Source organism: Adiantum capillus-veneris, unplaced genomic scaffold (genome assembly GCF_014529385.1).
Source record: "Adiantum capillus-veneris isolate H3 unplaced genomic scaffold, ASM1452938v2 Hic_scaffold_736, whole genome shotgun sequence".
NCBI classification, from domain to species: Eukaryota; Viridiplantae; Streptophyta; class Polypodiopsida; order Polypodiales; family Pteridaceae; genus Adiantum; species Adiantum capillus-veneris.
This window is the reverse complement of record NW_028221738.1, coordinates 1-15,048: the sequence shown is the minus strand read 5'-3', so window position 1 is coordinate 15,048 and position 15,048 is coordinate 1. Positions and strand designations below refer to the sequence as shown.

The window sequence follows — 15,048 nt, the reverse complement described above, 5'->3', positions numbered from 1 at the left end:
AAAAAAAAAGAGTTTGTAATTTCCTGAGTTACCACCATGGCAATTGTTTCTTTCCCCACGTTCAGTGGAAAGAAGGGAGAAGATCTCACCACCGACTTTTTGGATGATTTCCACATTGCTTGTGTGGTCTCCAACAAAGATGACGATGCTTCACAACTTTGAATTTTTCCTCTACTGATGAAAGTAGAGGCAAAGACCTGGTACAATGCATTGCCACATGCTACCAAGAATGCATGGGACGTGTTACAGGTTGCCTTTGTAAAGAGGTTTTGGTGGAGGCACAACCTCAGAGAAGCTATGGTAGCTACTGACAAAATTGAAGCAGGGAGGTCTGCTAGAGTATGCCACCTATGAGTCCAAGTTTGTGGACTTGTGGGAGATATGGGTTGCCTCAATGGAAGAAGGCGAAGGATCGCGTAATTTCTTAAAGAAGGACCGTTTCATTATTGTTCTGTGGTCGCCGCTTAGAGAGAAGGTGAAGGGAAGGTTTCCTACAACATATGCGTTGGCAGCTCGAAGACACCCGTTTATCCCCAACGACACGCAAACGCTCGTACACACCAACTCCAGCTATACGTCGTCGCTGCCCTTTCAACCTCACCGCAAGCTGTGATTCTCTCTCACTCCTCTCTCTCTCTCTCTCTCTCAAGCACACACAGACACACCCACACGATCATCTCTTTGACGGATACAAGAGAGAGACGCCGACCCATTCTCTCTCTCTCTCTCTCTCTCTCTCTCTCTCTCTCTCGACACACACACCACACACCACAACACACACACACACACACTCGCACGCACGCACGCACGCTCACAGAGATTAGTAATGTACATATCTCCAATGTTATGTCTCAAACCATGAAAGCAGCTTCTCCTCTCTAATTATTGGCCACTTCAATCTACCTTGATACCCATTAGTTTGCCCACCACCTGTCATCACCTCCAAATTTCCCACTTTCCCTACTCCCTGAAAGTAGCATGGTTGGAGGTTTCATCTCAACAATCCCAGCAGTCCAAGCCCATTCTCTGCATACAAGGAGAGTAGGGCGCTTACGGCTTTCCATTTGCACCAGCACCATCATCATGCTACTCTTGCATGCAGCTCTCATTCATCAAGCGGCGGTATCAGCAGGTAATCAATTGAATGCACCCACTTAGAACTTCTGACAGCTTGATAATTTTGATTGCGTTGTTCTGTCCATCATTTCTATGGAATCTATGCTTGCTACCGACATGAATTTGTGGACTCTGCCACTGATCTTGCAACATCTTCTTGTGCATCCGCATTCCGTATGTGCGTCTTTGTTATGCCTTAATTGATTCGATTGGTAAGCTTATGAATGTAACACATGCCAACAGTCTCCTTCACACAAACACAAACATCTCACCTTTTCTTCTGTACATGATGAGCAATCCTTTCAATTTTTCTGTTTTCTTTTCAGCATCTCCAGCTGTCAGCATGGGCATGAAGAGCAGGACTAGCAATGAATCACAAAAACTGGGATTGAGGCGATTAAACTCGCAATCACGTCCGTCGCACAACTTGCCCACAATGATTCGCCTTACTCGGTTTCATCATCGGCGTATGCTGGTATGCTCTTGCTTTGAATGAATTTCATCTTTTGAGATGGGTGTGATAATTTATCTAGAGATGATGTGCCAATGTGCTCATCAAAAAGGAAAATTTCCACATAGATTGAAATGGACTTTGATTAACGATTAATAAAAATCTACACTAGATTCAAATGAGGTCGATTAATGGAAAATGGAAATTCACACAGATTGAAATGGACTTCAATTACAGAAGTGGCTTTGCATTTGGGTCAAGTTATCAAATTGATTTCATGGTGCCTTGAAAGAGCATTAGAGTTATTTGTGGCGCATAGCCAGGGACCGGAGGTGCTAGTGTCATCGACATGATTAGGGGAATACCGAAAGCCCGATGCTACTGTGAATTTTAGTATCATGTATTGAGATGGTCATAAAACTTCTTTTGGTCAGCAGCCCTTCTTTATGCTTGTAGATGGTTAGATAAAGTCTTGGAAATCTGTCATTGATTGTCATGTGTAATTTAATCATGGATTAATGCATTGACTTGTTATAAGTAGTATGCTCAAGGTTTGAGGTTCTTCTAAATATAGAATATAGTGTTACTGCATTGGAGTTGCAAAAAGTTCGAGAGTGAAATTGCTCTTTCAATTTGCGGTACATTGTGCACTAATTGGGGCGTTCACTCTTTGTAAAACTACCATATCACGTGTGTTCGAGGGGTACTATTCTATGATTATAACACACCCTTTTCTTATTCAATCTGTAAGTATTTTGTGAAGGTCCTTATATGGTACCCCTCTGCATATAGAAATGTTGAAATTTTTAAAAATTATGTATGTCCTTCTGTTGAACACACGATAGCTTGGTCGGTCACTATTCTTGAGTATACCATATCACGTGCTCTCCATTCAAATGGAGATCGAGTCCCTATTAGGTACCTAACGCAGATTAATCTACATGTGGCATTGTGAACTTGGTTACCAGTCAAGAAAAGCATAAACATGTGTTGGTGATTTGAGAGGGGGTGAGCAATACATTGTCGCCTATAGCGGAGAAAGGGTAATAAAAATGAGCGCTTGCGTTGCTGCTTATGGCTGAACTAGGACTGGTACTGATGATCCGTGTAATCTTTGCAGGCGAGAAGAGACGGTGCAATCGGAGCTTCGGATAGTGCAGATCAGGCAATGCGCGCCCTTGTGGGATCCTCACCTCCCAAATGCATAAAGAAATGTGGAAAGTGTACACCATGCAAGAGTGTGCTTGTGCCTATTCACACAACCAACTCGCCTGCCACTCCAGCAGAATATTATCCAGAGGCGTGGAGGTGCCAATGCAAGGGAAAACTCTACAACCCGTGACTGCGCCCATTTATGGAAAGTTTCGGTCCCATTTATCGTGATTTTTCGCTCGCCCTTCGGTGTAGAAGAAGAGGATGATGGCTCCTATAAGCTAACAGGATATTGATGGCACTATATAAGCTACTTACAGGCCAATCGAAGTTTCGTTTAGCTTCTCATCATGATCCTCACTCCAAGGAAGTTTTTTGTGATGCTTTCTAGGCTGGGGGTTTTGATGGGGATTGAACTCGGAACTTCCCTCGGCTAACTCACATGCACAATAACCAGTTAGCCCACCACCAATTTCAAGATGGCATGGCTGATCTAATGATCAAACTTAATATGGCGAAAATAATGCTATGGTGCGGCCAAGGTACCTTAAAGACACAGATTGGATGGCATTTAGTAGCATTATGATGAGCTTGATGGCCTTCATATAAACAGATTGTAGCCAAGATTCGGTTGCAATGTCAATACGTCGGTGTTGGCGTCAGCGACACCAAATGACGTCACACAATTGCAAGGATTGGCTACACTTCCCAATGAGAAGGCCAATTTGCACATGCAAAAATAGCTCATTTGAAAAGTATGCATAGAATAAGGCAAATCATGATGGTGCTAATTTAAAGCATCATCTGAGCATGATGAGCAATAAGAAAGAACATTATGAAGGCCATGATTACATGGGCTGTATATTTAGGTTTTTTGTTGCAAGCCAGGAAGAGGAGACAAGAAAGAAAACATGAGAAATAGAATCTATTTTGGACATGATTTGACCACCAACATATATGAGTGTGCAACACTTGGGTCCTTCCTTTTGTCAGAGTAGAGGTGGCCTACCTACATCCCCAAGGCATCCACCAAAGGAAGGAGAGATTGAGAAAAGTTGCTAGTTTGTAATTTTAGCATCATGAAAGGGTATTGCTGATGTACAAGTTGAAAACATTTTTCTTTTCTTTTCCTTAGATTTGGGCTTTCATCATGGCTGGAGACACTAGGAGTCTCTCTCTCTCTCTCTCTCTCACACACACCCACACCTTTAGAAGTTTCAAACCTTGGATAGCCTACAAAAGATACCAATGAGTATGTTTTTCTTTTTCAAAGCAGAAATCATTAATTTACTTAAAGAGAGTAACTTAGTTGGTTGAGCCTTTGCGATATATTTTTTGAGATAATTGTCGTATGCATGGTCACCCATGCACTAATTTGTCTTATATGCACTAAGTGTCTTATGCATGGTCTCTCTCTCTCTCTCTCTCTCACTCTCACACACACACACACACACACACAGTTGGTTGAGCTTTAGTGATGCGACCCCAAGGAGAGGGCACGGATTTTATTAAGGTGATCACAAACACGAGAACATGTTAATAATATTGAGTGATCACTTTTTAAAACACGTGATCACATTAAAAGTTCACACCACCTTTCTATTTACCTACAAAAAACCACCCAAATTGGTAGTCCCCTCGGGTTTTTTATATCTTGGCAGGCCCATTAGCCGATTTTTTGCCATATCCAAATAGACTTGCCACGAAAAAATAATAACTTGGTGTGCTTTCGATGGGTTATCCAATGACCATTCATCGACTTAAATGTGACCACGTAAAGTGTAATTATGTGAATATGATAATAATACATCGTAATCACAAAAAAATTCATGAGATCACATGATTATTAAATCCCTAGTACTAGAGGATTAGAGGCTACATTCAATGGGTGTTACCCTCTTTCCCATCATAGAAGTTGCTCCCATGGCATGGCCCCTTGTGCGTGCAAAAATGCTCAATTGTAAAGAAACACTTGGTCATGCGATGCATAGTTATCAACTATTTTTTTGAAATAACCGTCTTATGCATGGTCACCTATGCATTATTTTTTGAAAATCTTATATGCACTTATGCATGGTCTCTCTCTCTCTCTCTCTCTCTCTCTCTCTCTCTCTCTCGCGTGCGCGCGCGCGCACACACACACACACACACACACACACACACACACACACACACACACTCAAAGTGAGCTTCTTGTGGGACCACTAGCTTTGATACTTACAAGACAACTTTTACAAATCTTGGTTTAAACCCAATAAGGGCGGTGCATCATGGGAATAAATGGATTTTGGATATCAAAGATACTTGATGACAATATCACATGTGTGAACCACTCCACTACCTTGCATGGAGGCAATAACCCACTTCTTTTAATCCCATCACCCCACTACAAATGTAGAAACCGCCTACCCCTCAACCATGGACCTACCAACCATATACTATTTAAAAGCAACAGCATGGAACCCTCACAGCCTAAGGATAGAAGAAATTCTCCTTGGCCCCTACACTGCCATTCTCTTTCCAACTATGGTCAATCAGGTCCCTAATATCCTCAAACCTCTCTATGCGGACATCTATAACATGTGCTTTGATCTTTTGACACCTGCACTCCATAAACTAATCCTAGTGCTCTTTGTTTATGATGGATACACGTAACATGATTGAAGCTTGCATGGTACCTTGTCGAGATTGTAACATGGTTTTGGATTACTTGAAAGGGGAAAACATAATATATTTTCATACTTATATTCTTGTACAATAGTAATCTTCTGAATAAAAGCATCATCTTTTTTTACTCATAATGTATACATGTATACAGACTTGAATGGTGTAGTTTTTAATTATTTATTGCTTGCGCGCGCGCGCGCGCACACACACACACACACACACACACACACACACACACACACGTCACTTTCATCCGTGGCTTACTATTCTGAGAATGGATACTTGCTGATATTTAACACTACATGGACTGTAGATATAAGTTAAAAAGGGTTTTTAAGTAGGACATGTATAGCAACTGATAGATTTGTTGACACCTGTGATACGTTGGTGCAACCAAAGCTAGTCGGTACTATAAAGGGTGCAAAGCAGGTGTTAGCGGGTCGTCGTGACGGACGTCTGCATCATAGCTATCTGACACTAACATATGTCAATACTCAAGGAAGCGATTTGGGATGGGACACGAAGACTCTTTGAGGTTGTTAATCTCAAGAAGTGAACCTAGAGAACCACACAATCAACTACTTTAGAAAATCTATCACTCTCTAATATGAAAATCTATTTATGTCTAGTCTCATTGCTCTAGGTCATCACGCCTTTTCAACATCCAAACAGACCCGGAATGCAACGAAACTTAAGGACGAGGTTTACAACACCATAGGACACAATACTACCAAGTTCTGTGGTCATCAGAGGAGTACCAAAATCACGATCCATCCCAAAAAAATGTGCAAAAAATTATAGCATAACTATTTAGAAAGATAGCTCTATGAATTAGAAACACTCTTCCAAGGTCAAAACATAAAAAAATAACCATTTTGGCACTCAAATCTACGCATTTATCTCACAAACATGCTGTCGCGAACCACAACCAAATTGAGAGTGATTACACTTAGATTCAAGAGCAAGAGACAAAGAAAACATACACTAATTAGAATCAATTTTTGATTATCAGACAAAGAGAAATATCGATTACAAATGATAACAGAGTTGCAGCTCACAGTCGACGTCCAAAAACTCCTTACAGATAATGATAATGTTACTTTAGAAACTAAGAGTTTTGACGCAAAGACTTGGGACCCTTTTCCACAGCCATTGACCACTTTACAAGGCTTGTAGATTTTGAGCAAAAAATAGAGAATAATAGGCTAGAGATTAATACACTTCAAGAATCATTACTTTCTAGTTACAAGGAATCTTGAAAAAAAAGATAAAGTACAATGAAGTGTGGCATGTAGCCGGCTCTTTAGGTACCCGTCCGCTGCATCCTCCAAACATTCCCCCCTTCCTATTCATTGTACATCCTTGTGCAAGCTGCATCTATCTGCCTTTGTGTGCTTGGGCTTGCTGGCCCAATAAGACTGGAGTCTTTAGTAGTCCAGTGTTCTTTTTTCTAGTGTCCGCGTGAGTTGTCTGAACTTCTCTTTCCTTGCTTCGATCTCTATCTTTGTTACTAGCTCCTTGAATGGGTTATTGCTTAGAGTGATTTGGTAGGTGTTATACCAAGCAGGTAGTTCCTTCGTCATGGAATATTGATGAGTCAATTTCAAAGAATCCTGTCATGAATGCCTTTTCAAAAGTTTGTATGTAGTGTGAAAGCAAAACATGACTCATGCATACAACCCCATGATTATGTTTCTGCTTGGAACTTCGGTTTCCATATTCCACAAATACTTGCTAGGGGTGCTCAACTGCTTCAATACCATCAAACATTGTGATGCATGTGACTAGCAATTTGACAATCTTTACAAGCATCTGGCATGCGAGATCTGGAATCTCCTTCATTTGATTGATGACTCCATTGAGTGTGCAAACCATATATTTCTCTAAGGGGGAGAGATTATTAGCTGGTTTTGTTATTACTGGGTAGTTGAGCACTGCGGGTCTTTTGCTTTGCCATTGATAGAAACTATCCCAAGATCGCCTTTTGTTAATAGGACAATAGGTTGGGTCGATCCTGAGATGTTGTAGGGAATTTTTGTAATATGCTTCATATGTCGGGTGTTTTTTAAACCATTTTTTCCCCATAGAGACTGGTTATCAATGATGGTTTGAACTTGTGTATCAATTACATGAACATTCCTGTAATCCCCTTTGTGATTGGGCTCTAGGGTAGGCTCGGGAGGATCGCTATGTATAAACTGTGTATGTCACGTGCATTCAAGGACTATTTATAAATCTCTTTTTTTGTGAAGTTTTTACAAACAAAATGCATCCTTTTTTATTCAATATGTAAAAAAAAATTCAAATTCCATTTTATGGTACCCTTCTGTATGTGAAAATGTGAGAAAAAATAAAATGTAATAACCCCTTATGCTGCACTCACGTGATCGTCACATAATTATTAAGTGATCCCCCCGAGAGGGTAGGCAGCATTTTCCTTTTCCATAAGAGAGATTCCTGTCTCACTAGTGGAAGAGCAATCATTTCATGCCCTAGATTTTCACAACCTCATCAAGTGTAATCATGAGAAGAGCAGCTGATTCTAACACCTTGTGTTCGTATTCCCAGATACTCTTTGTGTGAAGGACCATGCACTTTCGAGATCCGCCATTGAATTTTTTCTCTGGCAGTTTTAAAAACTTGCGTATCGGCTGGATCTTTAAAGTCAGGTAATGTTGTTTCTGTGTTAGTACTGGGCATCTCGATATGCGAAAAATCGTGTCTATTGTTTGAGAGACTTCTACAGGAGCTGGCTGGGTTTGCATGGCCTTAATGGCTAGATCTTTCTGTTGTAATGCCGCTTGATATGCTGCACTTTGAGCAGCCAGGTCCTCCTTTACCTTGGCCAGTTGTTCTTGGAGCTGTGCAATCTCCTCATCCTTTGCTTTCTATATTTCTTTATGCCCTGTTGTCAAGATTTGTTGGTCATATTTCTCTTAAGCTAGGGCAACCTTGAGATCCTTTAGCTCTTGTGTTAATGAAGATGGTTGTGCTGACATACTTGCCGATGTTGGTGTCTCTTGCATGGCTAAGAGCTGTGTAAGTGCTTTACTAATGACTGCATATGATTCTCCCAGTTTGGCGTTCTTTTTCTTTTCTTTGGCTAACTCTTCCTCTATGTTCTGTGCTCTACCATCAAATTTGCATTTACCTCATTGAAAGCTTGAACTTCCTTGTAGTATTGTTCTCTCTGCAGGTCCGACTGGAGTTGTGTTTGTATTGTTTGTAATCCTTCGATCTTTTGTTGTAGTTCCAGATTGTCCTTAACTGCTTTAGTGGCCTCTCACTTGGTATCCTCCAGCTCCAAGTCGCACAGGTTGTAGAGTGATTTTTGACATTAAAATTGTGGCTTGATTTGTTCCAAATGCGCGTCAATGTCAAAGGACTTTATCAATTGGTGTCCAGATCTCTTATGTTTATTTCTTGTGATATCTTACCTTTATCATGTTGTGCTTTAGGTGCAATTGGACTTCTTTTGATTTCTTGATCTTCAACTTTCTCCATATTTTCTCTGTTGTTTGCTTGGGCATATCTGTTGTCTGTTCCCCCTGTTCTTTCTCAGTTGTTTGGTCAGCTGATTCTTGAGTAGGGGGAGGTGCAGTTGCATCTATTGTTGATGGAGTATTTTTGGTGTGAATTTCAAAATGCTCTATGCCACCCTCCTCCTTTGTATTTCCTCGTACCATATCAATTTTGTCTGTCTCCTCTACTTTAGTAGATTCATCAGATGATTCAAGATCATCGACGCGTTGGCGCTTGGACTCTTCTCTTTCCCTTTCTTCCGCTTTGCATTTGAGCTTGTTCTGAATTCGTTGCCGCATGTCGCTAGCAATATTCACATTTTCCACTGCTTCCTTTCTTTTGTGATGTTTGATCTTTTCAAGAGCTTCAACCTTCGGATGTTCTAGTGGTCGGTTCTCATCATCCTCTCTTTCATTGTTTGCTCCAGTTTCAAGGTATATTTTTTCCTCATTTCTCTGTTGACGGAGTTTTTCTCTTTGGACTTGAGCCTCTTCCATAGATCTCTGTGTTTGTGTAATGGGTATTGTATTGGTAGATTTGTCACGACCTCACCTTTAGTCGTGTTCCTTGAGTGTATATTCTTCCTCCTCTCAAGATTGATACTTTGAGGGATTATCCATGTCCTTTGATTTGAATTGATCGTTGGGAGGCACATTTGACTCGGTCTCTTCACTATCAGCTTTATGTTTTTTTGAGCGTTGTCCAGTTTGTTTTGTCTTTGAGGGCTGTAGAAGGTCTTGCCACCAGCTTCACTACTCTTTTGGATTTATGAAGTAACTCCAATTGTGTTTCTGTGGGTGGTAGTTCATCAATCATACCTAATTCTTGATAGGCAATTTTGGTTAACACTGGTCCAACATTCATGTATGTTTTGCTTTTATCACTCTCCTTTATGTTTGCTTCTACTAAATTTTCCAGGATGTAGGTTCCAAAGGCACATATGACCACCCTTCTTTCTGCCAGCCCCATGGCCATCACCACTGCCATATGCAACATCGATTTAGTGTATCGGGGTGGCTTTTTCACTTTGAAGTGTTGGGATATCAACCACAGAGGCAACTTCGTCTTGGAGTAGATCAGATCTTGATAGGTCAACTTGTGTCCCCTCTGCTTCAGGAAACCTAATATCTATTGCCTTGGTTTTGCACAATAGGTTGTGGGTCCCTTGCTGCAAGTGAAGAGCTTCATTAATTATCTCCGAGTGATCTTCACTTTGACTGTTAGTGTTGTTTCCCCATCGTATTGAATGGAGCTAATCAGTTCATGGGCTCTCCAAAATTCTGTTTCCCATGGTGATAATCGGAAGAAGCTATCCAGATGTAAGCATCTGGCCCCTTCTAGTACTTTAGATTTTTGGTGTACCATCCACAATTCCTGGGGAATATGGTGGTCTTGACTATCGTTCCATCAGTCGCTTGGAACTTTTCAATGAAGATATTTGTTGGTATTGCTTCTAGCTCCTGCATGATCAGTGATGTGAGCCTTCTCATTTGATGAGATGTTGGTGATCTCATAAGGTGGCACCTCTCATTCCTTCTGGGCTTTCTTGCGGGGCATCCTGTGGCCAATTTCAAGCTGCTTTTAGAGTTAGGAGATGATCAAAAGGTTGTCGAAAAAAGGGAAAAACACAAACTTTGACCATAAAATGAGAAATGAGCATAACTTTATCAAAACTACTCCAAATTTGACCAAATTTTACCAGTGCATGTAGGACAACTATAGTCACTAGGGCAAGAGATCACAAATGAAATCTGGCTCTCCATGTACATGGATCGTGATCTATGTTGGAGCACATTTTGATGATTTGATGATATCACCTAGTAGGGCACATCAAGGTGATGCTTTGATCCAATTTTTTTGGGGTTATCATTCATTAAGATTTGAGGTCAAATTTTGGAAAATTTGTGAGACTCAGAGAATTTGAGCTCTTTGGTTGGGATTTTAGATCCAAATGGCTTGATACTTCAAGACTAGACTTTGTATATTGTCCACTAGGACCAAATGGTGATGTTACTTCTTGGATGGGTGAAAAAGGTATATGGACGCGATGTTTGGCAGGGTTTTGAAATTCCATTTGGCTCACATGTTCCTATAGTCCATCCTAGCACACTGGTGAAATTTTTTCAAGTTTGGACATGTTTTTCCAAAGTTTACTCTATTTCTAAGTTTATGATCAGCTTTGTACGACTTTGACCATATCTATTTTTTGGACCCCTTTTCAATCATTACCCTTGGTTACCAACTGACATTTCCTTGACTTCTAGTGATTTTTGTCTGAGGATCACCTTGCTTCCCAATTGCTTGTCAATTTTCAATACTTTCTTATTCCATTTGAGATTCGAGATTTGACCAAGCAAATTCAATGACTTTGAAAGCATTTTTTAGTTCAGTTTCACAAAATTTGAAACTTTGAATGTTTCTTCTTTGGCACTTTGGTTTGTCACACATCTGCTTTGAAGATCAAAATCGACATTTATGTACTATTCTCACATCCTTTTCCCTCTATTTCCCATGTATAGGGCTATTGATTGTCAACTATTGAAATCTGTCACAATTTCCCTTGGAGGTACATGGATCATGATCCATGTTCTGAGGTCAAATGCTAGCAGACTTGGTGGGTTAGTTTTTGGTACATACCCTAAGCCATTTGACATAGAATTTTGGAGTTAAGCACTAGTTAGATCCAAAATGACCATTTGCAGAGTGCAACTGCTAGATCTCTTGGTTCTTGGTAATTTGGTGATCCATTTTGTGCCCAATTTTCATTGCATGCTCCTCTTTGCTACCTCTATGCATAGGCTGAGTTTTTTTTTTGAATCTTCCATTAGGGTACGGAGCATGAATTGCAGAACCAAATAGCACATCGTGTTCTTGGGTTTATGGGTAGTCTACTATCCATTTTTTAATAAAATTAGGGGTTTGGAAACATGAATCATGACAGTTTGTAAATTTTCGTCCTTTGATTTGATGTGTTCTATTGATTTGATGTTTTTGGTGCAATGTAGCATATACACAAGTGTTCTTGCTGGGTTAGTGATCATATCTGACAAGTATGGTGCAGTAAGAGATACTATGGTGGTCGCAGTAAGAGCATATACACAAGTGTTCTTGCTGGGTTAGTGATCATATCTGACAAGTATGGTGCAGTAAGAGATACTGTGGTCGCAGCAGGCAAAAATGCGACAGAGAACTCTAGGTTTCCTACCTCCCTCTCTCTCTCTCTCTCTCTCTCTCTCTCTCTCTCTCTCTTCTCTCTCACTAAATACAAATGAGCTTGATTTTGCCCCATTTTGACTACGTGTCCCCGACCTAAATAGAATGCCTTATGCATACTTACCTTGATTGCTTGTATCTTTCTGTCATACCACTTGCGGTTCGAACAGTTCATCATTTGAACATTCAATCGCCAAATGGCTTCTAATGTGTAGTTTTGATCCGTCAAAGGTTGGCCCAACATCCGACTAGTGCCAAACCTTTCCATATTTTCCATGTCTGAAGCCTTTTTTTGTAGATTTGGCGTTTGCTTCCAGAACTCAATTTCGGCTAACTTGGCTCAAGTCATTATTTTTTAAAGCTTTTTTTAGTTTTTAGCTTGAAATTAAAAGAAAATTACCGATAATAATAATAATTATTTGGCAAGAAATTTACCAAAATTATTATGCTCACTCATATACATACTCTCAGTCTTGCATCTTACTTCTCATGAATTTTGCAATATGGCTCAGTAATATGCTTGTTAAGAAATAAAAATTCATAAAAGAGCTCATGAAAAGGCAAACAATAAACAAGAAGACATTATGTACAAAGTTAAGATCATCTTGTTGCTAATCCGTGTTACTCTCCCCTTCCCATTTTGAGTCGTCTCAGAGAAGGTGTGGCATGGTGCATGGGCGCGAAGTAGGTGTCTATTCAAGGCCGTGGAATGTAGCCCTATTATGAAAATTGAAGAGATGCATTGGGTAACAAAATGCTGTGCAAGATGTTGGTTCTGAACTGTTTGTTCAACGACTGCTAATGGCGAGGTTGATTTTAAGCTACGAGGCACGAATAAAAGGATTTTAGAAGATGTGCGCGTTCTTTGATGGCGAAGACTGGTAATCTTGACCTAATATCCTCTGTAGCTAGTTGGTTTTTTTTGGAATCCATTGGAGTTTCTTTGAGGGGAAGAGTGGAGAGTGTGATCCATTTTGTGGTTGACGTTGTTTTGGTCTGCATTGCCATATGGTTGTTGCGTGGTGCTTGTGGGTGGGTTGGATTGGATTTGATATCCAATGAGAAGTGACTGATTGGGCATGAGAAGCTTCATGTTCTTTTGGAATGAGTAGGTGTTGTGTTTGAAGAAGAAGGTCTTATTATCGAGGGTTGAATTTGAGTACAACTACTTTTGGGAATCCAAATTTTCTTTGAATTTGACTGCATCATACACTTCTTGACCTAAACCTTTTTTATTTCTTTGGTTGAATGTGCCCGTGTAGGTTTAGGTGTTTCTAAAAAAGACAGAATTTTCCAAAAGTGACCTATTTGCAGCAATGGAGTGGTGAAGGATGCGTCATGGAATTTGAGTTTTAAGGTGTCATCTTGCCAGTTTGGTGTTGCTTTGTACGTGCATATCCAAGGTACTACAAGAATCATTGCTTCATTAATATTGGTATCTGCCATTACATAAAATTGATGAGGGAAGTTGTGACCCTCAACATTGATTGATAAATTGGCTTGACCCAAGCTGAGCATTGTCCCTTGATTGGCTGCCTTGAGATCAATTTGGTTTGGTGTTAAAGGTTTCGTGTCCATTTCTCAAGAATGTTGAGTATCTGATGACATTGGCTTGTGCTCCGGTGTCCACTAGTACTCGTTCGGTGAACCATCAGGAAGTTGAAGGATAATTCGTACATCCATACCACCAATCCATGTAGGCTCCATTTGAATTGATGTGATTGGAGGAGGATTGGGACCTTTGCATTCCGACCAAGTTTCCCTATAGTTGGATTGTTCCTTTTGCTTCAATATCCTCAGTCTGGCTTCCTCCTTGGCCTGTGCTTGGATAGCATGGGCTTGGTTCTTTTGCTCAGTTGCTGCTGCATAAATTGTTTCTAACTCCGTTTGTGTCAGTGGGAGAAGGGAATTTTCTAACTTGCATCCACTTATCGAATTCGGAATCTCCTCACCTGCCAATGTTGCAAATTTGATGGCACCACTTTGCGATATATCGTGGATCACAAAAGGCCCTACCCTCACTTTTTGAGTTTTTTGGAGTGTTTCTTTAGGGTATATACCAACACGTAATCCCCTTTTTGAAACTCCTTGCTTATTATATGTTGGTGAGGGAAAGCCTTCATTTGTCATTTCTGGCAATATATCCCTAATACTGCCTTCATTTGTGCTTTCTCTAGTCGTTCCAAGATGTCTAATCGTTCAAAGAGTTCGCGTCCCGTCCAACCTAACGGTGCTACAATTTTAAGTATGGGAATCAAGAATTCCATGGGAAGAATAGCATTTATTCCAAACACAGGATTAAATGGAGTGGTTCCAATGAAAGTTTTAAATGCTACCTTGTAAGCCCATAACAATGAGTGTAGCTTTAGGTCCAATCAGTTCTTGAGCCATTCACTATTTTGATAAGCACCATGCATAAGATTTTATTGGTACTCTCTGCTTTTCTGTTAGCTTGGGGGTGATAGGGGCCGATTTACAACGAACCACCATGAATTCATCGAGAGTTTCCATAACAATGAGTGTAACTTTAGGTCCCAATTAGTTCTTGAGTCACTCATTTTTTTGGTAAGCACCATGCATAAGATTTTATTGGTACTCTCTGCTTTTTCGTTAGCTTGAAGGTGATAGGGGGCCGATTTATGATGAACCACCATGAATTCATCGAGCAAAATCTCAATAATAGTGTTCACAAAGTGGGTTCCTCGGTCACTCACAATCTCAATCGGTAGCCCGTATTTGGTAAAACTGTTTTCAAATATGAATTGTGTTGTAGTCCGTGCATCATTTTTCTGTGTTGCTTTTGCTTCCACCATTGTCAAATAATCTGTTGTTGCTATAATATTATGAGCGTGTATGCGATATTATGGGCCTACAAAATCTATGCCCCACTTGGAAAAGCTTTAAACTACAATGGGCAAGTTTTAGAA

At 40.3% G+C, this 15,048-nt stretch overlaps 1 protein-coding gene across 1 annotated transcript; it reads left to right on the top strand.

Moving 5' to 3' along the window:
* Nucleotides 1–780: 780 nt before the first annotated feature.
* On the top strand, nt 781–4,036 carry LOC147416630 (uncharacterized). Its single transcript, XM_086508211.1, has 3 exons — nt 781–1,132; nt 1,443–1,591; nt 2,688–4,036. The coding sequence occupies exons 1-3, from the start codon at nt 979–981 to the stop codon at nt 2,907–2,909; spliced, it is 525 nt and encodes a 174-aa protein (XP_086364337.1). The 5' UTR covers nt 781–978; the 3' UTR covers nt 2,910–4,036.
* The last annotated feature ends 11,012 nt before the right edge of the window (nt 4,037–15,048 follow it).